General features: G+C 35.8%; 1 protein-coding gene across 4 annotated transcripts; it reads left to right on the forward strand.

Annotated features, from left to right (window-relative positions):
- Positions 1 to 10,267: 10,267 nt before the first annotated feature.
- On the forward strand, positions 10,268 to 23,702 carry map3k7cl (map3k7 C-terminal like). Of its 4 annotated transcripts, none has more exons than XM_037748407.1 (6): positions 10,268 to 10,769; positions 11,319 to 11,350; positions 12,373 to 12,483; positions 16,350 to 16,408; positions 17,829 to 17,944; positions 22,770 to 23,702. In XM_037748407.1, exons 3-6 carry the CDS (start codon positions 12,408 to 12,410, stop codon positions 22,948 to 22,950), a joined length of 432 nt encoding a protein of 143 aa, XP_037604335.1. In that variant the 5' UTR covers positions 10,268 to 10,769; positions 11,319 to 11,350; positions 12,373 to 12,407; the 3' UTR covers positions 22,951 to 23,702. The 4 variants fall into 4 exon arrangements, with proteins under 4 accessions (XP_037604335.1, XP_037604336.1, XP_037604334.1 ...); XM_037748408.1 differs by having other exon boundaries at positions 12,402 to 12,483; XM_037748406.1 differs by lacking the exon at positions 11,319 to 11,350 and having other exon boundaries at positions 10,269 to 10,769; positions 12,402 to 12,483.
- Positions 23,703 to 24,268: the final 566 nt, after the last annotated feature.

Raw genomic sequence — 24,268 nt, forward strand, 5'->3', positions numbered from 1 at the left:
TCATTGAGAGAGCGTTCCTATTGGCTGTGCTCTGGTCATGTGACCAGAACTTGGCGTTCCTTCACCAGATTTCCCAATGGCTGCAGCGTCTCAAACGTTCTCATTTTACAGCTAAACCGTGCACTACAAGATGATTCTGAAAACATTTGAGGCGAGAAATAAGGCATTAACGTAACATAATATTGATTCATATTTGATCAGCGCTGCCTAGTTTGACCGTTTGGTCGGGGTTCGCGAGTGATTGACAGCCAGCTCTCATAGACAGCAGATGGACAGCGGACCTCGGATCAGCTCTTACTGCTTGTTTTCCTCCTGTCTGTGTAATCTTGCAGATGCCGTTAGGATACAGTGACCAGACATCCCGGTTTCAAGCTGACGTGTCCCGAGTCCCAACAAATATCTGTAAAACACTCAAATGTCCCTGTTTTCAACAGTCACTAACAAATTGTCCCGGTTTTCACTAAAATTACAATAACAATATTATACTTATAAAGACGTTTATCATGTTCCACTCATTAATTAATTTGCCTGTTTCATGTTCTACTGTCAGGATATATTGACCCTTTTATAAAAATACCTTTTTTAATCATATTTGCTCCAATCTCGCCTACTCAAAGTGACTTTCCGACCTCCACGCCCAGCAAATGGAAAAAGAAGGGCCACTTCATTCTAGTCCCTGGGATGTCCAGTGTCATCAGTTCATTTTCAGGAGGCCGGTGAGTATTATATTAACAATAGTCCAACTAGCTTTCTGCATTAATAGAACACACAGATTATCTATGGGTAAAAGAACGAAGAATGTAGTAGGCTTTCAATGCTATTTATTTTCAATAAATACATATAAAAATGTATCAGCCATCACATAAATTATGACAGTCTTTGCCAGGTGATGAGCTCAACAAAACAAAGTTATTAAAATAAATTATTGCAGCATGTATTACTTTGACAGGCTATATTCGTACAGTAGGCTAACGTTAGTTACTGGCTTATGTTGTTTAGATAAGTTAATGTGGATCAGGTGCCATATTTCCTTTATGCACCTGCATCATAAAAGGAGGGCGAGAGGAGGGAAGGAAAGAAAACAGAACCGTTTGCCAACCGCCAATTACACCGAAGAAGAAGAAGAGGATTGATTGATGATTTAGATTTCTGGTCTTCATAGTGGGAGAGGGCGAGGAGGAAAAGGGGAAAAACAGGCTAGATTAAGTACATTCTTATGCGAGGCAAGGTAGAAACGTTAAAAGAGGCCGTTCAGATGTTCCCAAAATGAGAAAGACATTTTAAATTGAATCATTAAATTCAGAAAGGAAGATGAGGGTGTGAATACAAGTCTAATCGCGCTATCTAGGGAACTGAAAAAGAAGGTGGGACAGGTGGAAATGGCTGCAGAATGACACTGGGAGTGATAACTGGTTATGGAGTAATGTTATTTATGGCAAACCAGGAAAAGATTGCTAAAACCCAGGGAATTATATAGACAAATTGCTTTGGCATCCAACATCTGCAAAATAATGGAGAAAATGGTAAATGAAAGGTTGACATATTACATAGAAAATAAAGGATATATTCAAAAATCTGAATTGCCTTATTTATTTTTTCCATACTTTATTTTGAAGGTTCAATACAGTAGTTACATAAACATGTTCAGATTTTTCAATACAAAAATCATCAGCAAATATAGACAGTATAAAAATATAAAAAGTATAAAAACAGTATAAAAATAAATATATAAACAGTATAAAAATAATAAAAAAATAAATTATACAAGAAATAAATGCTAGGAAAGGAAAAGATGAATAAAAACAAAAACAATCATGGTCTGTTAAACAATTAGAATACATTTGAAATGTCTAAATAATCTAATTTTTGGTTTTTCAATCATAGTCAAATATGTTTTAAAATCAGTATCATTAAAAGTATAAATGGAGGGTATTCTTTTAATATATTTATGAGGTAACAGAAATATAGTGTTCCATTGTTTTCTATTTAAATATAGCCACCTATATTTACATATGGGAGTAGTAATATGTTCAAGATGATTTCTAATTTCAGATTTGCTTTAGGTGAGGAAGAAATACTATGGATCCAGCTTAATGTTTAGAGCATGAAAGCACTAATAAACAAAGAGACCGTAGTGGGTGTCTTTTTTAATATAAAGAAGACATTCGATATGATGTGGAGAGAACAATTATTAATCACACTTTTTAAATCAAAGGTCGAATAAATAGATGGATTAAGGACTTAACTAGGAAGATTAATACAAGTCATTATAGGAAAAAAAATGTTGTTAAAATGGAACACCTCAAAGTAGCATAAGCCCTTGATTATTTTCCATAATGATAAATGATGTATTTAAGGAAATAGGAGTGGGTTGGGGTATTCGCTTTTTGCAGTTGAGGCGAAGAGAGGAAGAAATTTGTGATTCATTGTTCAGTAAACTGCAGGAGGGGATTATGAAAATAGAGGAGTGTCTTATCAACTGAAAATTTAAATCCCCACTTATATCACCAAAGACAATGTTCTCAAAGAATTGGTAATGAGGTAAAGCTGAAATTATAAAATCAAGAATTAGAGAGAGTGAAACACTTAAAGTTTTAGAATTAGGTGGGCTTTACATATTCAGAAAGCAGTGGACAAATGATGATGATTAATTAGATCAACATTAGATTATGGTTGTATGGATCAGCAGCAAGCACATCTCTCAAAAGGTTAGATAATATTCAGTATCAGGTGAGAATATGTACATTTAAAATAACCCCAATAGTAGCAGGTGGATATGGGAGAAATGCCATTAGAAATGAGAAGGACACAACTATCACTGATTACTGGGTTCATTTACAGGGCCATCATCAAGATTAAAACTTTGCTGGAAAAAGGAAAGGAGGGAAACAGTGACACAGAAAGCAACAACATTTTGAAATAGCTAAACTAAAACTTAAGTCCAACAGCACTACTACCAGCAATACCACCTTGGATACTTCCTGATGCCACAGTAGATTTTACAACATTAGAAAAGACGATTTGGACACGCTGGACTTGGCTGGTTTGCATGTGTGCAACATGGTTCAACTTGAAATGAATGCAATCCAAAATTCATAACTTTATTTTGTTTCATCATACACTGTAGCTAGAGCTGACCTGAATGCTTCCAAGCTTTGACAGTTGCCATGGTAATAAACCTCAAAATCAGTATTCAAATGATTTAAAAAAAAAAAAAATTATTATATAGAAGTATGTTATATTGATGTATGAATCCCAAAATAGCCCATGGAATAAGGAATTACCCCACAACATTATTCATTATTAATAATCAACATTAATTATTATTAGTTATTTAGCCTAGATGGTTGGTGGGCTGGTGTTTACACGGTACGTGGGAACTATGGAAGAGTCTTCAGGTCCAAATCATGCGTATCTTTGTCATTTTATTCATGAACATTATGCAATCCTCCACCTTCTAGTGTAGTTGTCGTCTTCTTCTTGTGTTTTTTGGCGGATTGCAATGCCGACTTTAAGGTGCATACCGCCACCTACCATACCAGAGTATATAGAACAGGATCTAGTTTACCTTTGTGTGTAATACACTTTCCAAAGTCATTGCTAACTATAAATTATATAAAAGTGTATAATTGATGTATGATTTTTACTGTAGGTTGTGTTGCATGTTAAGACAGGTGCTTTTATATGTCTCACACTTTTGTGCAGCCTCAATGGATGATATCTGGGAAGAAGAGAAACGTTATACAGACCAACTGAGACAGGATCTTCTCTGTGCTGAAGCTCTAAGGGAGGACATTTAGCTTTGTTATGAACTGAAAATTCACGATATTATAGCATATGGTGTGTAATAGACATGGACATTCAGACATCATTCAGTGTGATTTTCACTTCCTGAGAATATCATTATCTCTGAAGCTGAAATTGCAGCCCATTCAAAGCTGGGGGGGAAGGCAGTTTATTTTTGGTGCAATTGGGCAAAAATGTCATAGTAACTTTTTCAGCATATTGTAATTCAAGTGGTAACCCAGGGTTTGCAGTTTTCTGGAAAAGTAAAAAAAAAAGCCAAAATTTGGAAATACAGCCCTCATCTTGCAGCTCTCTTCTCTCCCCTCTGTCCTAAACCCCCAAAGCGTTTCAGAGTTGGACAGAAAATGTTGCTGATAGTTTGGTCTTCCGCTAACCATAGTCGTCCTGGCTGTGCTGCAGCTCTCTCTCTCTGAAATGACCTGTGATTGGCCAAAGTCTCCCGTCACGGGCTAGATTTTCGAAAGCCTGAAAACAGAGCCATGAGGAGGTGCAAAAGTCTAGTTTGAACCACTTGAATTACAATATGCTGAAAGGTTATTATGGAATTTTTGCCCAATGATGCCAAAATATACTGCCTACCCGGCTTTAAAGGGACACTATGTAAGAATGAGAAATTGCTTGTGACAGTGACACATTAAGACCGTTAAGTCAACGACACTCGCGCTTGTGCTCGCACTTCGTAGACACGAGCGAGCATCGGTCAGAACAGTGAGGCGACATACACGAGACTGAACGTGATTGACAGGTATCGTGTTGATTAACGTTAACATTAGCCAGCTAAAACCACAATATCACTATATATTTCACATGCTTGGCGGTAATGTTAGTTAACCAAACGAATAAATGAAGGCCCAGCCGATATTGATCCCAGTGTTAACTTTTCCTGCTTCAGCCTCCCGACCATGGTCAGAAGACGCAGGGGAGACTGTAGTTTTGGTATTTTATTTTATTATTTATAACCTTTGTTACCAAATTATTGGACTGACAGACAGTGAAGGTCTCCATTTATTCATTGTGAGTCATTTTGTGACTCAAAGGGCCTTAAATCTAATTAAAAATGTAAGTAACTTTGAACTCCTTGTCATCATTACACAAGGCACATTGTGATTGCATGATCAAATTATCAATGTATGGCCCAATATACATATTGATCTATGTTCAATGAAAACTAATGCAAAAAGTCTGTTAAAGTGGTGAACCAGGCTCCGTTATTGGAGCAGGAGAGACTTTTTTTGTAGATATTGATGTCAATGTCTGTGTTTTCTGTCCAGACTGTTCAATGAACAATGGGATTTAAAGGACCTGAAGGAGACGAGAAATGGATCGCATGGAACAAACATTTGGTAACTATCAAATCAACTAGTAGTAGTAGTTGTTGTAGTAACATTAATGGTAGTAGTTGTTGTTGTAGTTATATAGTATATAGTATATAGTATATAGTATATTATGTTGAAATAATAAAAAGTCATAATATAGTTTGTCGAAAAAATAAAATTGTCATAGTATAGCATGTCAAAAAAAATAAATAAAGTCCTAGTATCTCAAAAAAATAAATAAAGTCATAGTACAGTATATCGAAAAAATTAAATAAAGTCATAGGATAGCATGTAAAAAAAAAAGTCATACAGTTAATTAATATGTTGAATAAAAACAAAAAGTCATCGTATAGTATGTCGAAAAATAATAAAGAAGAGTCATAGTATAGTATGTCGAAAAAAAAGTCAGTGTCGCATACTGAAAACATAAAAGAAAACTCAAACTTCAGTTTTTTTATGAAACATTTATTTAGATTAGAAATTAAATTAAACTTTATTGTCATTGCACAAAGTAAAGATACTGGGACAACGAAATGTAGTATGTACAACATATATACAGAATAAAAAATTGTACGTGGAATAAACAGTAAGGGTTATGAACACATTGGATATATACAACATGAACAGTATGGACAGTATTAACAGTGTGTATGATTGCTGTTGCCGAGGTGTAAGGTTCAGCAAGGTGTCAGCTGAGGGGAGAAAGCTATTCCTGAGCCTGCTGGTCCTGAAACAGAGAGTCCTGTAGCATCTCCAAGAGGGCAGGATGGCAAACAGTCTGTTGCCGGGGTGAGACTTGTGCTATTACTGTCATAGTATAGTGAGTCATAAAAAAATTTCATAATATAACATTCTTTATGAAGTTTATAAAAAGTCATAGTGTAGTATGCCATGAAAATGTCATAGTATGTCGAAAAAATAAAAAAAGTCATAGTATAGTAATTAAAAAATAATCATAGTATAGTTTGTTGAATACATTTTTAAAAATTCATATTATAGTATGTCGAAAAAAAGTCATAGTATAGTACGTCGACATTTTTTTAAAAAGTCATAGTACAGTATGTCGAAAAAAAAAAAAAAAGTCATAGTAATAGCATATTGGATAAAAGTAAAAAAAGAAAAGTCACAGTATAGCATGTTTAAAAGTCATAATAAAGTCATTGTATACTATACTAAAAATATCAGTTTAGTATGTCAAAAAGTCATAGTATAGTATCTCGAATAAAATAAAAGTCATAGTATAGTATGTCGAAAAAATGTAAAAAGTCATATTATAGTATGTTGAATTTTTTTTTAAAAAGTCGTGGTATAGTTTATCAAAAAAGTTCTAGTATAGTATGTCGAAAAAAAAATCACTGTATAGTAAGTCCAATAAAAAAAAAAAGTCATAGTATAGTATGTTGAATCAAATAAATAAAGTCATAGTATAGTATGTCGAAAAAATAAAAAAGTCATATTATACTATGTCGAATTTTAAAAAAAAAAAGTTATAGTATAGCATGTAAAAAAAAAAGTCATACAGTTAATTAATATGTTGAATAAAAACAAAAAGTCATCGTATAGTATGTCGAAAAATAATAAAGAAGAGTCATAGTATAGTATGTCGAAAAAAAAGTCAGTGTAGCATACTGAAAACATAAAAGAAAACTCAAACTTCAGTTTTTTTATGAAACATTTATTTAGATTAGAAATTAAATTAAACTTTATTGTCATTGCACAAAGTAAAGATACTGGGACAACGAAATGTAGTATGTACAACATATATACAGAATAAAAAATTGTACGTGGAATAAACAGTAAGGGTTATGAACACATTGGATATATACAACATGAACAGTATGGACAGTATTAACAGTGTGTATGATTGCTGTTGCCGAGGTGTAAGGTTCAGCAAGGTGTCAGCTGAGGGGAGAAAGCTATTCCTGAGCCTGCTGGTCCTGAAACAGAGAGTCCTGTAGCATCTCCAAGAGGGCAGGATGGCAAACAGTCTGTTGCCGGGGTGAGACTTGTGCTATTACTGTCATAGTATAGTGAGTCATAAAAAAATTTCATAATATAACATTCTTTATGAAGTTTATAAAAAGTCATAGTGTAGTATGCCATGAAAATGTCATAGTATGTCGAAAAAATAAAAAAAAGTCATAGTATAGTAATTAAAAAATAATCATAGTATAGTTTGTTGAATACATTTTTAAAAATTCATATTAAAGTATGTCGAAAAAAAGTCATAGTATAGTACGTCGACATTTTTTTAAAAAGTCATAGTACAGTATGTCGAAAAAAAAAAAAAAAAGTCATAGTAATAGCATATTGAATAAAAGTAAAAAAAAGAAAAGTCACAGTATAGCATGTTTAAAAGTCATAATAAAGTCATTGTATACTATACTAAAAATATCAGTTTAGTATGTCAAAAAGTCATAGTATGTCGATAACAGTCGAAAAAGTCATGGTATAGTGTGCCATAAAAACGTCAAAAAAGTTATAGTACAGAATTTTAAAAAAATGTCATGATATAGTTCACTTTTCCTGCGCAACCCTCAAACATGTCCTGGCTCCTTAAATTAGTCATACAATTTTGAGAAAGCCTGTTGCTGCAGTTCTTGTAATAGTCACAGATGTATGTGAATACAAATTCTAATGTTGTTGTTGTCTTTTTGCTCCCCAGATGCTCCCAAAGCTGAGGATGACTTTGTTTCTTCACTCACTTAATCTGTGTCTTTGTCTGTATGAATGTACTCAGAGGGGTCATGTCTACTTAATTTTCAATAAAAAATATTCAATAACTTGTTTTTTTTTGTTCCATAACCCATAGTGTGACTTTTCATGAAAATGTTTGACATTTCTTTTTACATCCACAAGGCATACTATTTATTTATGACGTAATATATTTTTGCATACTATAAAAAAAAAAATTGATGGCACTATTTTTAAGGTTACTATTTTATAATTTATTATAAAAAACTACACTGACATTTTATGGCATACCATACTATGACTGTTTTTCATGACATCTTATTTTTATGGCATACTATGTTATTTTCAATGAGATACTTTACTATGACTTATTTAGGACTTTTTTTTACGACACACTATTATATTTCATGGCATACTACACTGACATTTTTATAACATACTACATTATAGTTTATTATAAAATACTACACTGACATTTTTTTAGTCATTTTAAGGCATATTATGACTTAATGACATCTTTTACGTATTTTTTTTTATGTTATACTATGACTTTTTTATAACATACTATATTATCATTTTTCATGGCATACTTTACTATGACATTTTTAGAACATACTGTATTATAATTTATTATTTTATGATAGTTTATGGCATACCATACTATGTTTCTTTTTAAATACATCTTTTACATATTATTTTTTTATGGCATATTATTTTTAGTACGTTTTTATAGCATACTATACTATGCCTTTCTTAATACCATACTATATTATGACGTTTTTATGACATACTATATTATGAATTTCTATGATATTTTTTATGGCATAATACACTGACATTTTTATGGCATTTTCATGGCATACTATTTTATTATATTTCTGCCATACTATACCATGACATTTTTTATAACACACTATATTATAATTTTTATGTCATACTACACTATGACTTTGTTTTATAATATACTATATTTTCAGTTTTGACATTTTATATAAAAAATATTTTTTTATTTCTTTATGGCATACTATACTGACATTTTTTATGACATTTTATGGCATACTATACTATGACATGTTTTTATGACTTTTTCGTAGAATACTATACCATGACATTTTTATGGCATACTATAATATTTTTATGGCATTCTATGAAATTTTTTATAACATACTATATTATAATTTATTATAAAATACTACATAAGGACATTTTTTAGGCATTTTCATGTCATACTATTTTGTTATTGTTTTGGAATACTATACCATGACATTTTTGTTTTATGACATACTATGACTTTTCTCTGCCATTTTCTTATGACATATTATATTATTATTTTAATGTCATACTACACTATGACATTTTTTTAAATAATATACTATATTTCCATTTTTCATGGCATACTATACTATGACATTTTTTACAACATATATTTTTATTTCTTTATGGCATACTACACTGACATTTTTTAAGAAATTCTGTGGCGTACTATACCATGACATTTTTATGGCATACCATACTATGACTTTTTTCTGCCATTTTCTTATGACATACTATACTTAGACATTATTCATGGCATTTGTTATGACATTTTTTATGACATACTATACTTAGTGAAACAATAATCAAAGTGTCATGACAATATTTTGTTTTACTGGTGTTTCCTTATTATGAAGCAGGCTTAAGTCCTATATAAATACTGTGAAAGTATCGAAACACTCAATCCACAGGGAAATACACACAGCCCGTATTCAGAAACTCTGCATTTGAAACAAGCTGTCAGGATTTCTGCCCATTCGTGATGTCACGAATATACAATATTTAGACCCTTGACACAATTTTAAACGTAAACATTCTAAATGTGTCCCAGTTTATTTCCTGGTTGGAGTATATGTGAATGTCATCAGCTGACAGGAAGTACACATGGACTCAAGCTGTTGCTTAGCAACGCAATTCCGTTGCAATTCCGTCAAAATGCTGCTGAAACGGAGCGTTTCAGACAGAGGGTAAATACAGGTATATTCAGGCTGACAGTATGAGGAAAATAAAGTTTTTTTTTTAACATTACAGCATGCAAACATGTTCTATTAGAAACACAAAATACAAGTATGAACCTGAAAATGAGCATAATATGGGACCTTTAAATCTACCAGCTTCAAGGGCTAGAGGAAGGATTCCTGTTCTGAACTGTGCAACTAAAGACCTTTGACTCCTTCATAAGTTTGCTATATAACATAAAATCCAGTGCCATAACTGTGCTTGATTTGAACACATGTTAGTAATTTAGATTTTTAACAATATATCTTACAATTTAATACTAACCACCTCTATAAATCAACCCAGACTGGGACGCTCTATTTTCTTCCGCCAGGAGCTATTCTAGCATGAGATGTTTCATTCTGAGCAACTGTCTCATTGCACAGCTATTGCAAAGCCAAAGAGCATCCCAGCGGCATGACCGTGTCACTCAAAACGGTGCTGCAGCTATGGGCATTTTTGCGGGCTAAAGTCATGTCATATGAGACATTTAATTGGGCCCGGGTCGCCACAGGGAGGACAGACGGACGGCATTCCTCCACACACAGCCTGCTCCACAGCCTGCTGCCTGCTGTCTGCTGACCTGTTGTGTTGCTCTGCGCCGCGTGGCCGCTGCTGCACTCCGTGGAGAACATGTCCATACCCACGCAAACCTGAGCTGCTGGAGTTGCCTCTCTGATTATGGTGGAAAAACTTATGAATAGAAAATAATATAGTTGGTGGGACTGTCAAAGGGGGAAGTGGAGGTCAACTTTTTGGAGAGATAGTTGTGCGCCATGCAACGGCTGAGAGACGGCTTTTTCTAAAATAAACCTCAGCGGTGGACAGACAGACGGGGGACAGACAACAATCAGTATTGAGGACATACACTGCTACTTTTTTTTTTAAACTTTATTATACGGAATTTTCCTGCTGCTTCAGGTAATAATAACCTGTTGGCCCAGATGGGTCCTTTTTCAGCTATACCCAGTGCATGCTGGTTAGATGGTCCATATGCATGCAATAAACTCCATCATAATGTGGATTATATGATAAAAAAATGTGCACTATTAACATAATAGTATGTGTTAATAGTGCACAGTGAATAGTTATTCAAAAATAACTATTTTCTTATTTAAAACTATTATTTTTGAATAATAGCTATTCAAAATATCACAGTATTCATGGTTTGCTTTCCCAACAACTGAGAGAGACATCCATAAAATCGGGATCATCTGCTGGTTTAGAAGGTCATTGAGTTATGTTGTGAGACAAGGGGGAGGGGGGGTAAAGCAGGCATATGTCCTGATATAAAAAGCCTGTACCATGCAAAATCCAGACCTCAGAGCCAGTCTGTCAAAGCTCCCTAATTATTTAATCCCACTGCAACTCTAAATGCATGATGAAACTGGTGGCTGCGTGTGTGTGTGTGTTCATAAAGCCCCATACTTTCCTAGGTGTGGAATAATCACGTGCTTTATCTGACTTCAGGCTTCATTCCAACTGAACACAACACCTGCTGAGTTAAGTATTTAGTTTAGTCTGGTTAAATCACAATTATTTACAAGGTTGGAATAAAAAAAATATCCTTAGCCTGCCATGTCAGATTGGACACTACATACATGTCAAGTTAGGGCTATAACAACTGATTAATCTGCTGATAAGTTGTTTGGCCTATAAATAACATTTCCCAGAAGCTATAAGGTGGCATAAGGTGGCTAAATGCTTGTTCCCAGAAATAGTGAAGTTACAGTCACATACAGTTAAACAAAAAAATGTATGATTATTGTTTCACTAAGTATAGCATGTCATAAAAAAATGTCATAATATAGTATGCCATAAAAATGTCATGACAAATGTCATGAAAAATGTCTAAGTATAGTATGTCATAAAAACACAAGTTTCTGAACTTTTTTTTCCCAGTTTATTACAAATGTTACAAATATTGCTAAACAAATAAACCTAGCTGATGTTTTTTCCAAGCTTGAGAAACAAAAGACGCCAACTTATAAGCATTAAAATGAAATAGCCATTCAATTTTGTCATCATCCAAGTACCAAAACATTTCTGGATTTTGAACAGACATTTCAATTTAAAATAGAAGTTCTTAAGGCATCATAGTATGGACAATACAAAAGAAAATGTGATTTTAGAAAATTCTTTTTATTCCTTTTTTTTCCCAAACATAGCATAACAAACATAACAAAACATAACACCAGTGCCATAATACAAAAAAAAAATAATCTTACATTTAACATTTAATATGTACATACATAAATATACACATCGCCTTCCACTCCCACACAGAGACAGGTCCAACCTTCTTCCACCACCCCTATAGGTAAAGTTACAGAAAAAATAACATACAAATATTTTTTTTAAAATCCAGAAAAAACAGAAAAATGTATGAAGACCCTAAATTTTTTTTAATGATAAATCTCTTAAATTATTAACAGATCTGTCAGTTTTCAGCTGATGGACTAATCGTTTTATTATTGCATCATCGCTTGTCTTTCATGAGCCTCTTTTGATTGTGTGCTAACAGCTCTGTTTTGTGCCTGTGGCCTCGTGAAGGGATAAATGATCACCTCAACCAGAAGAGTGTCTCCTGATAAATCTGAAGTTAGAATCGCCTTCAGCCTCGAGGACACATCAGGTAAACACACACACACACGCCACACTACCATGCACTCACCTCACACACAAACGCCCCCCCCCCCGTACACACACACACCTGTGTTACAGCATCTCAAAAATGATGGCTACAACTTATTTTGAGTTTTAGTGACACCTATTATTACTCAATCGATCATTTAACACCTGACGTTGCCGGGAGCGGCATTCCTCCACACCAAAACAGACCAGGCACAATCCCCCTCCCCTTCACACCCTATCACTTTTAACTGTGTTCATTCTTCTACGCTGGAGCTGAGACAGGTGCTCCCTCTATTTCTGTAGCACATTAAAAAACCAACCACACATGCATGTGCGGCAGCTGTGCACTTGCAAAAATGTATGCACCCACACGAGCGATTGCACAACCTTTTATAGCACCGGCATTATTTAATCTTCAATCAAAACTTCATAGGTGTACCCTACCTAAATGGTGCAAGGTGTTATCTGTTGGGATGTTTTACTGCAGTGGGGCCAGGCACTGGGACAGCAGCTGCAGCTATGACAGAGTCAGGTTTCCCCCTCTAATACTAACAGTGTCCCGCTGCCTGATTCACTGTTCAGCTTTTAGAACACTGGCCTATATTTATAAGCAGTTAACACTTCCAGTCCCACTCCGCCCACCTCTGATCCCCCTTGTCTTTCTCTTAGGAAGTGAGATGAAGGGCTGTAGCTGGAACGACACTCAAATCCCACTCTGAACAGTGATTCATTGAACTCCATGACATCCTGCTTGTCATTACACATGGCAACGAGTCCTCTTACTGAATTACTTTTTCATTTCTTAATCATTCACATTGCTTTTGTTTCTAGCTTGTTTTTTCTTCTAAGCTCAACCATCCATTTGCGTGGAATCAGTTTAGTTACCTTTCCAATTTGTCTACACTGTAAAAAAAAAAAAGTGTAAAATAACAGAAATTTTCCGGCAGCAGGGGTGCCAGAAAATGTCTGTTAAAAAACGGAAAAATACTGTCTGTTAATTAACATAAATAAACTGTAAAAAACAGTAATTATCTTTATATAATTAGCCTTTATTACTTTAATTTTACAAGAAATATTTTATTTTTAACATATATTTATTGTTAGAATAGTCATACACCTAAGACCATTTACATATAAATCACAAATGAAACATGTAATTTTACGTTGCAAAAGCCATAATTTACATTAACTAGGATTCCCTGAAATCCTTTTCTTCTAACATAAATTAATTGTTAAAATAGAGTCATAAACCTCTAAAAAAAACACAATAACTATCTTTAAAAAGGATCAAGAAAAGCTTAAATACAGATAATTATGATTGTGATTACAAAAAATACTGTAAATCTAAAACCATTTACATATAAATAACAAATGAAACATGTCATTTTTACATTTTTTTTCTGTCATTTTGAAATACAGACAAAAAATGTAAAATTTCTTGAAAAAAACTGTAAAAAAAACTGTTTTTTTTTACAGTGTAGTTGAGCGCTGGTAAATTTTTTGCTAAATCATAGGTGTCAAAGTAACTGTAACAGGCCAGCTTTAGTTGGTAGCATGCTTTCGTGCCTCGTTTTAGCTTCCAGAGCTGGTCAGGCACAATCTGACCCTGCCCTTCAAAATCAAAGTTTGGATATTCCCTAGACGATCATGTTGTTGCCTCTTTGAACTTGTGTTTCTCAGCAGGGGGGGACTGAGACCCGTGCTTCGTCTAGGGATCATCCTTTAGGGCTTTCATGACTTCATGCCAGGCATACTTATAACCCCACACTGTGTCAATCCTAAGCATGAGAACTGTATTTATTCCACATCATAATTGGCCCCATGGCTGCAGGCTGGCCCACTGATACTTCTGCTTTTAGAAGGTTGCATCATCCCAGGATTCTCCACATGTGTTCCGCAACTCCAGGGGGACATTACTGGCGAGGCGGAGGCTGGTGCAGACAACCTGTCTGTTTCTGTCCGTCTGTCTGGATGCCTGTCTGTCTGAATCCCTCTCTGTCCATACATCTGGCCTGTCTGTTCTTTCTTTCTGTCTGTTTGCATTCTTACTCCGCATGTCTTTCAGTGTGACAGCTCATTACTGCTGTACATTAAGAGGACATGGCTCATTTATAAGTATAGCTGTATGTGTTGCCATATAAGAGGCCCCTGTAGTGTTTCATTTTGGTCCATTTATGAGGTGAAGAAAGACATTAAAGCAACTGCCTTTAGGACAGGCCTATATTCAATTACTATTTTTAGAAGGACCAGATTTGAAAAACAGTGAAGTGCCAAGGGGCCGGACATTTACAATGTTGCATTTAACATATTTTTTTATTCAGTTTGACTGTCCTAAATACCCTCTGCTTAGTATTTCTGTGTTTAACAAGACATACCTAAGCAATGGGATAATTAGCCTACTAACAAAATGATGATCTTCTAATAATCAAACAATGCAAACACCCATAAACTTGGTTTTATGTCAGCAAGGTTATTTAAATAAAAACAAAATGATATTGCATTTAAAAGTTTGTAGCATCATCAGTAGCGTGTGTAGTAACGTTGATGAACAGGAATAGAGTCTCTTATTGGAAGTAATTATTATTATTTTTTAAAAATACGTTTTTCATATTTATAAATGATCAAAGGGCCAGTTTGAAATTCTTAAAGGGTCGAATCAAAATTGCCACCAATTGAATAGGCCTCCTGTAGGATCACCACATGATTCAAACTGAAATTTGACAAACTAATCTCTCTCCCACAAGTTTCAAATCTCTGCAGAGTGCTTATCATAGCGATCTTAGATGGAAGGAAGGAAAACAATCCGAAAACTACAGTAGTGGTGGAAAGTACAAAAACTAAGTACAATTCTCAAGTACTGTACTTAAGTATAGTACTGAGGTATTGTACTTTGCTGGAGAATTTTAATCTTTTGCTACTTTATACAGTACTATACTACATTGATCTGACTATACTACTTACATATTAAGATTTGATACCAAACAATAATGATCATTAGATGCATTGTTATAGATTAGAATACTCAACAATATACATTTAGCAAACAACCAGCAACAACATTAAGATGCCCCTTACATGTTAATGCATCAATAATAATAAGCCAATAATACAAAATAACATGACACTCTGAAAGGGACCATTCTGTATAATAAGAGCTTTTAATTGTGATACTTTAAAGGTGCTGTGTGTAGGACTTGGCGGCATCTAATGGTGTGGTTGCAGATTGCAACCAACTGAGTACCCCTCTGCTCACTCGTTCCTTTCCAAGACTGCAGTAACATGAGCCGCAGAGTGCAAAACTGTGGTAACGCCGTTTGCCTCGCTCAGAGGTCATCCTTACCATAATAACACTACTTTAGGAGCAACGGAAGTCAGACGGCGGCTGGCTGTACCACGGTTTGTCACTCTGCGGCTCACGTTACCGCAGTTTCACAAAAGTGTTGGAGATCAACTGTGGCCTTCAGGGAACATAAAAACGCAAAAGGCTCTCTCCAGAGCCAGTGTTTGGTTTGTCCATTCTGTGCTACTGTAGAAACATGGCAGAGCAACATGGCGGACTCCGTGAAGAGGACCTGCTCCCTATGTAGATATGAAAGCCTCATTCTAAGCTAACGAAAATGGTTCTTAGTTTCAGGTGATTTTACACTAATGAAAACATAGTATTGAATATTATATTCCATTTCTGATAATAGATCCCCCAAAATGTTACACACTGTAAAGCATATGCAATTTATAATGATGCAAAACCATCAAAATGTTAAACTGTTGGCATTATTAACAATGTGCAATATTGTGTTTTGATATGTCAGTATATGTCAATCATTATACTGATTGTTAATGTCTGAATGATGTGTTCTGTTTCAATAGATGTAAAAGATGTGGAGGACCTCCCTCAGACTTTCCCAGACCTTGAACAGCGTCTACAGGTACTATACAGCACTACTATACTAGTACATACTGTAAGCATAACATTGCATTGAACACACACCCTGTATGGTTGGCAGAACAGCACAAGAGAGGAAAGGCGAGTATAGAAGAGATGGCAATGATTTTAAATCCACAGTACTGGTAAAGAATAACATTGTGTGCCTTTTAAAGAAAAAAAAAAATCCAAATCCTGCCCTGTACTCTTATGCTATTAGCATTTTGCGTTTCATGTCTGGCTCTCTTTTATGGCTTAATGCTGTATTTTTCTAATGAATAGTCAAACAATGCAATGCCAAATGAATTCCCTTTTTGAAATATGTTTTGATTTTGAATATTTGGCTGTCATTATTGCTCTCTCCACTAATTGACAACTGAAGGCCATGCCAGAGAAATCATTCTGGGAATCACTAAATGAAAAAGAGCTGGGGGCAGGTTGAGAGGAAAAGCAGACCGCAAATTTACATCATTATTAAATAAATCCTGAAATAAATTAGACATGACTTTCTAAAAAAAGGTGTGTGATGGTTGAATTTTCCTCTAAAACTCTATTCTGTTTAGGATAGAAGGAAGAGTCAGGAGAAGCTTGGGGTTAAGTTTATCATCCCTGTAAATCAATGTCTTGTGTGCGCTCAATCTACTATTAGTGTTGTCATTGAATTATCCTTCAACGAGTGCCAGTGCTAGGTCACATAAAGTGCATGTTGGTTTAACTTTAGAGTGTCAAATGAGAACAGTAGTAGCAGGTCAATGAATAACAGCTTTCATACACTGTACTGGTTTCTGTTGCGTTCCTGTATATCCTAATTCTGAAATCTTTTTTATTATTATTTACATAAAATCACCATATTATCTATCTTCATATTCAATTTATAGGGCTGTAAATGTTTTTTTATCACTGCTTTGAACATACAATATTCTGATATGGCGTCCATTGTGCCACAAGGGCTCCCAGTGTAAGGCCTTCCACTTTGCAAAATGTGTAGGTCTCATACAAGTAATATGGAGACAAGTCAGTTTAGGTCTCTGTCCTCATTGCACAGCAACCTTTTGTTTCACGAGTAGTGATATCTGTAGTGAATTTCATAGCCCTTCTTCCGTTACTTTGAGATAATCTGTCTGTCATGGATCAAATTACATGACAATGTTGCTACTGGGGCACTGTGGGAAAGGCCAGACTGTCACTAAAGTAATAGGAATAAGTCCTTTAGCAGCCTTTTTAGCATTAAGTTGTAAATAGAAACAATGCCATGATAAAGGGAATTTGCTTGTTAGAAAGTGTTGTTCCAAATAACAAGTCCAGGTTTGTACATACTGCTGCTTGTGTTTTTTAATAATATTCTAATCTTTTTTGTTTTGCTTGGTCCCTAAACTAACACTGCATCTCTCTGATGTCACGTATCTCTCTCTGACTTCTTGCAGCCAGTGCCCCCCTCTGTGTCTCTGAGAGAGAGTGTTCAGGTGTACAAGGAACACTGCAGGACGGCGAGAGAGTTCCACCAGGTCAAACATGAGATGGCCGTGCTTGAGGACCGCAAGTAAATGTCTTTAAAAAATAAATGAAATGGGAGCTCTTGTGGTGCAATGGCAAATAACGTATATTGCCAAGAAGTGAAAGTGAATAGTTTGTTCCATTTGTAACATCATACGCTTCTGCCATTTTGGACTGAAAGCGCCAGTAAAACGTCCGCCTACAAAGAGGCGTACAAAAGTAAAACAATTATATCTATTCTATTGTCATATTCGACTGAAATGGCCTGTGTTGAACAATAAAATATTATAAATATAATAAGCGTTTCAGTCCAAAATGGCATCAGCGGCTGTTGTAAAAAAAAAAAAACACAGGAGTTTTGTTTCTATGCTTCAATACTCTTTGGCAATGGTAGGACATCTAATCATGTTCAAATCATGTCCTGTGGACCAGAAGAAAAACAAATCTTACTAGTCTTACTTACTGGTAACTTTGCTTATAGTTTGGTTGGCTTTTTGAAATGTTCAAATATCCACGTACTGGTACACTATTAAGTAACACTGATTCAAGGAGAACAAATAACAATGTGTTATGATAATTATAATTATAATTAATTGTAATATAGGTGCATGTTTGGAACATAAACTTACAACATTAAGGAATTAAATTCCCATTAGAAATTGAAACACTTATACTGGAGGACTGCATTGCATTTATAATAAAAATGTCCACCAGATGGCACATGTTAATAGCTTTCATACAGCATTTAGCACATGATCTACTGAGAGCAGTTTCCTCAAGATGATATTTGAACAGCTGCTAATCTATGACTTTGATTTTAGATGTATTCTTTAGTTACTTTTAAATCAGAAACAAGACCAAGCATGTGTGATGTATACAGGGATGAGTGTGGACATGAAGGTTACACTATACACTGGGTTTCTTTGTTTGATTCTGGATTATATTAGTGGGAAAGTAGCACCTTCACTGTGGTGAATATTACACTGTAACCCTTGCCAGGTGTAATTGAGTGAGACCCGCTGTATCCTTTAATGCACATGTATGTCCTGTGTGTATGCTTGCGCATAAACAGGCGTGTATAACACACACCCACACACAGTGCACACTGTCCCCTGTGCCCTCAGCAGCTGTGGGTAGTCTTAGCAGTGGGATTTTCAAGGCCCTTGCCGTTACCCCCACCACCACACCTACAAACACACAGACACACACACACACACGCACACACACAACCTACACCACTTGGCAGCTCCTAAATAGAGAACAGCAGGCAGACTCTGATGCGATGAGTATAGCCTTGAGTTTAGATAAGAACATGATGAGTCAGACCGGTAGAAACTCTTGGTTCTCTCTTTTCACGCTGTCGCTCATGCCAACATCCAGTGACACGTACACACACAGATTCACAGTTAAAGTAAAGTGAGACACAAGTAGACAGAAGTGAAGGCAGTACCACAAATTGTGCTTTTACACCGATACTATAAATACTATACAAGGTATCGCCGATACTTCATGAATTAGAACATCGAATACATTTCCTTGGAAGAGTGAATATTTTCATATTTTCCACTATTTGTCATTGACTGTTAAGTTAACAGGCATGATACAATGAAAGATTTGTTACTTCCCCTATGCTTACACACAGAAAAACAGGAGAGTCTCAGACATATAGTGAAGTGTTGCAAGGATGACAACAGGAACAATACTTTAACACACTGCCGAGGGGATTTTCCAAAATTCACTCAGTCTGCTTCTGGTCTGTATCAAACAATATGGTGTATTTTAACTCATTATTAGTCATCATACTCATTTTAACTACGTTTTTCAGTTCAATCAATCCTGTAGAACCAGTGAACTGAATCATGGCGTTAACAAAAATGTTTATTTTCTCAAAGTTGGGTTTTAGAAAACCCCTTCTCAGTGTGTATAGAAACATTGACCCAGGCATTGATGTTAGGCCTAATTCAGTGAATGAGTTGATGACGAAAGAGATTACACAAGAAATAGCCCCAGTTGTGAAAGAGTTATAATAACATGACTTTTCTTCAAAACATTAACGTCCATATTAGAAGTTTTGAAACTATTTTAGTACACAGCACAAGTTATTTGGGATGGTTTCATATCTGTTGATATCTTTTAAACTGAGCGGTGTATGAAAAGTTGTTTTCTTTACATTCTATTCTTTTTTCAGATTTTCACAAATTTTGGTGCACGGAAAAGACTAAATGAACAAATGTGATAGTATATTCCTTTTTCATTGAATAAGAGAAACGTGTTCTGTGGTATTTATATCAGATTTAGTCTGGCTTCCCTGTTTTTTTTGGATGGATTCTGAAAAAGACCTCTTCCCCTTTTTCAGGCTCTCTGTTACACAAACATGCATACACACACACGCACGCACGCACGCACGCACGCACGCACGCACGCACGCACGCACACACACACACACACACACACACACACACACACAGTTGTGCTACAGTTGAACACAATCATTTAAAAACAGTAAAATCATGTACAATTGTAAAATCGTATATATTACAGTAACCACATGCCTTTCCTTAAGCTTTAAAAATAAAGTTACCAACTCAACCAAGATGTTATTACCACTCTTCTTCTGAAAATTGATTTTCTGGATGAGGAGAAACACACAGTTAAGATGAGATAAACATACTTGTTTTCACCAAACACTCATGAATTTGGTTTATCAGGAAATGAATTGTCTGAACATGGTTTCGTAGGTATTTGGACAAGACGATTTCAAATGAATAGTCCATTGTTATCAACAGTTGAATTATTCAGAAAAGCTGATTGTTAATGATGCGTCATGTTGGATTCAATAAGGTAAATTTCTCCATATAAATAGGACATTTTGCGTACCTTATTAATTCTAAAGTAAATGTGAATTTTACTAAAAGTTAATTCAAACAAACATGAGAAACATGTTATTTTAGGCAAGATTTAAAGGGTTAAATTGTACTCCAAATGCATACAAAGGAGTAGCCCCACTAAACAAATTCAAAACACTAGGATCCCGCTATCACGCTCACATTAATAGACTTTTATATATATATATTGACATGCGAATTAATCGCACGAAAAAAAAGAATGCCGGTGTGTAAACGCCCTAAGTCTGATTTGCTTTTAAACAAAGCTGGAAAAAGTTTTCCCAATTATGGCAAACCTATCAAATGTGTGTGTGAAACACAAAAACAGTAAGGTTTGGGCCTTTAAATCATTTAACATTACAATCTCCACTAAATAAAAGCTAGTTTAGTCAATTGCTGTCATAGTTATGTCATTAAAGCTCCACAGAGAGCCTGTGTTGTAGGATAGAGACTTTTCGTCTTTGTTGATGCTGCTGTTATGTGACTTGGCACCTACCAGCTGTAATATAACACTGACATTCACACACTCTCAGGCGTGCGGCCATGACACGCACGTTGTACACATACATATACGTGCGTGTGTGCTTACACTGCCTTTCAAAGTCCAAAGGCTGATCTCTTCCCAGAGTGTGAAATCACTGTTTGCCAGGTAAAGTCAGGTCATCCTGCTTTAACCAGAGCTACAGTCATTCAATTCAATTGGGTTCACTGGGAGAGCTAGTTGGGATGGGAAATGTTGGTTTATAATCTTTATTATACAAATCTTTGCATCAATATAAGACTTCTTCACCTGAATTCAGTGCATTTTAATTATATATTTAATATACAGTATATCACACTTCTACATTCAGGAATGTTTTTCACAGGCTGTCGCTGCTGACAGCTTCCCAAAAGTGAAGCCAAAACATCTCCATCACCCCCCTGGTGGCTGGCTGTTAGTTTAGGAAGCGCTTGATTTGATATGCAGCAGAGTTTTCTATGAGCAGATCTCATTTTAATTGTGTGAAGCCAAAATCAAGATCGCAATTAATATCTGATTAATTCTGCAGTCCTACCAAAAAAACAGTTTGAGTAGAGAAACAGTTGTCTGACAATAACATGACTTCTTACGTATAACATTACATTGCAAACAAAGACCTTTGTCTTCTTTGCAGAGACCTTTGACCTTTGGGGAAAAAATCCGCTGCACTGTACAGTAGCTGCTTAATTAGCCAGTATGTTTAGGTTTGTACTAAGCATCAGCACACCATCTTTCCTTATACATAAGGAAAAATGTGCCCTGAGCATCATAAATGTACTGCATTTTGACATGGCCCACCAAATGTCTTGTTTACTTATTCCAGAGTGGTTAGCTATGTTGCCCAACAGCAAGCGAGATCAATGTTTTTTTTTCCCCAGCTCAGCCTTTCCTGTAAGTTTGCATTGTTTCCATGTTTATTTTGGTTTCTATGGTCTCACCCCACATTCTAGAAAAAAAACAGCTGGTGAATCTAAATTGCTCATAGGTATGAATGTGAGTGATCCTGCAAATATGCCTCTCTCTTAGCTGGGAACCTGTTATTAGTGTTTCCATGCCTCGCATGCTGTTTGGGGCAAGTCATAGTCAAGTCAGCACACTGACACACTGACAGCTGTTGGCTTTGAGTTTGCCATGTTTAGATTTGAGCATATTTTTTATGCTAAATGCAGTACCTGTGACGGTTTCAGGACAATATTTATCATTGTTTTGTGTTGTTAAGTGATTTCCAAAAATAAATATATATACATACATTTGCATAAAGCAAGCATATTTGCCCACTCCCATGTTGATAAGAGTATTAAATACTTGACAAATCTCCCTTTAAGGTACATTCTGAACAGATGAAAAATGTGTGCTTAATCGTGATTAACTATGGACAATTATGCGATTAATCGCAATTAAATAGTTTAATCGATTGACAGCCCTAATTTTTGATGTGATAAAAATGTACTCACTCCTCCATTTAGGCGCAAGTTGCTGGCAGAGCTGGTGGAGGATGAGCAGGTTGCCATGGAGATCGCCCGTCTAGAGGAGGAGTTTCGCCGTCTAACAGAGGAGAACCGCAACTTGATGACAGTCCACAACGAGCGTGCTCAGCAGCTGGAGAGGCTCTGCTTGACCAATCGGACGAGGCAGGACTCCTCGTGACCTCTGACCTCCGCAGAACCTGAGGCCTCCAGACATCCGGCTGACGCCAGGCCATGAAACCAAGCAGAAATAAAGGCTCAGCTAGTGCTCATTCTACACAACAACAGTCAGTGAATCAGCTGGAGAAAGGCGTCGTGTTTATTCATGCCTGAGTCATTTGTTTGAACCACAGAAGTACTGTCATTATCAGTGGGAAGCTGTTGTAGTGATTCTACCAAGCTATGACACAAGGCCACTTTTCTGGGTTTTGTTATTATGTGATCTTGCAGAACCTTCCTGGTCGCCACAGCAATACCTCCCAGTATATACACAATACAATGTCAGCTGCTGTGAATGTGACCGGATATTCTGATATCTGTCTCAGGTCCTGTGGAGACTCAGATCTTTTACCTGAGGTCTGTGGAGGGAGCCAAAGGTGGTATGATGTGGTCCAAATGTTGTATTTTGAGGAACGTTTCCCTTCCCTCTCTCGCACCCCGACACTTGTCCGTCAAGTTCCTGTTATGATAAAAAGGAAATGAGACGAGCATTTAACAGGGATCGGGAAATTATAGCCATCTGTGAGGAACAGCAAAAGAAGAAGGGTGATTATCCATTTCACAATAAGTATCTGCTGCGACACAACACCGTAAGAGTTGTACATTTTTTTTTGATGTAGCGTGTCTCGCCCACCTGTTGAAGGGGAAGTATACAAGATAAACTGTTGCTTATCGTCCTCGTCTATTAATAAAATGCATTTTATTTTAACACCAGCATCAGTTCCTTAGTTTCATTTCTCTAAGCCGGTGCTGTTGTGTTTGTGTGTGTTTTATGACCATAATGCGGCGCTTGCATGGAAAAAGGAACTAGTTTTTTTGTTTTTTTCATGAAGGGATTAGCTCATTCTGGAATTATGAAACACTAATGTCACCTGATTGGCCAGTTTGACTCTGGCAGCCTTCCCTCTTCTTCCTTCTAATCATGTGACACTGGCAACAGTGCTATGTGGCGATGATTAGGCTACTTTACTGGAGGTGTGCATTTCCTTTTATACAAAACTCCGTTGCAAAATTTATCATTAGATGTTTTTTTCTGGCAGCGATCGTGTGACTCTATAGTCATCCTATTACATCCTATTACAGTATGACAGATGTTTGATAAAGATTGACATGGCCAATAACAGTTAAAGCAGAAGTGGGTAGAATTGGAGCAAATATGATTAAAAAAAGTTATTTTCATAAAATGGTCACTACTTTATCCTGACAGTAGTGCATGAGATAGGTAATCTGGAAAAAATCATGTGCTTCTGTGTCCTCCGGTGATCTGCAAGATTTCCCAG

Source organism: Sebastes umbrosus, chromosome 17 (assembly GCF_015220745.1).
Source record: "Sebastes umbrosus isolate fSebUmb1 chromosome 17, fSebUmb1.pri, whole genome shotgun sequence".
NCBI classification, from domain to species: domain Eukaryota; kingdom Metazoa; phylum Chordata; class Actinopteri; order Perciformes; family Sebastidae; genus Sebastes; species Sebastes umbrosus.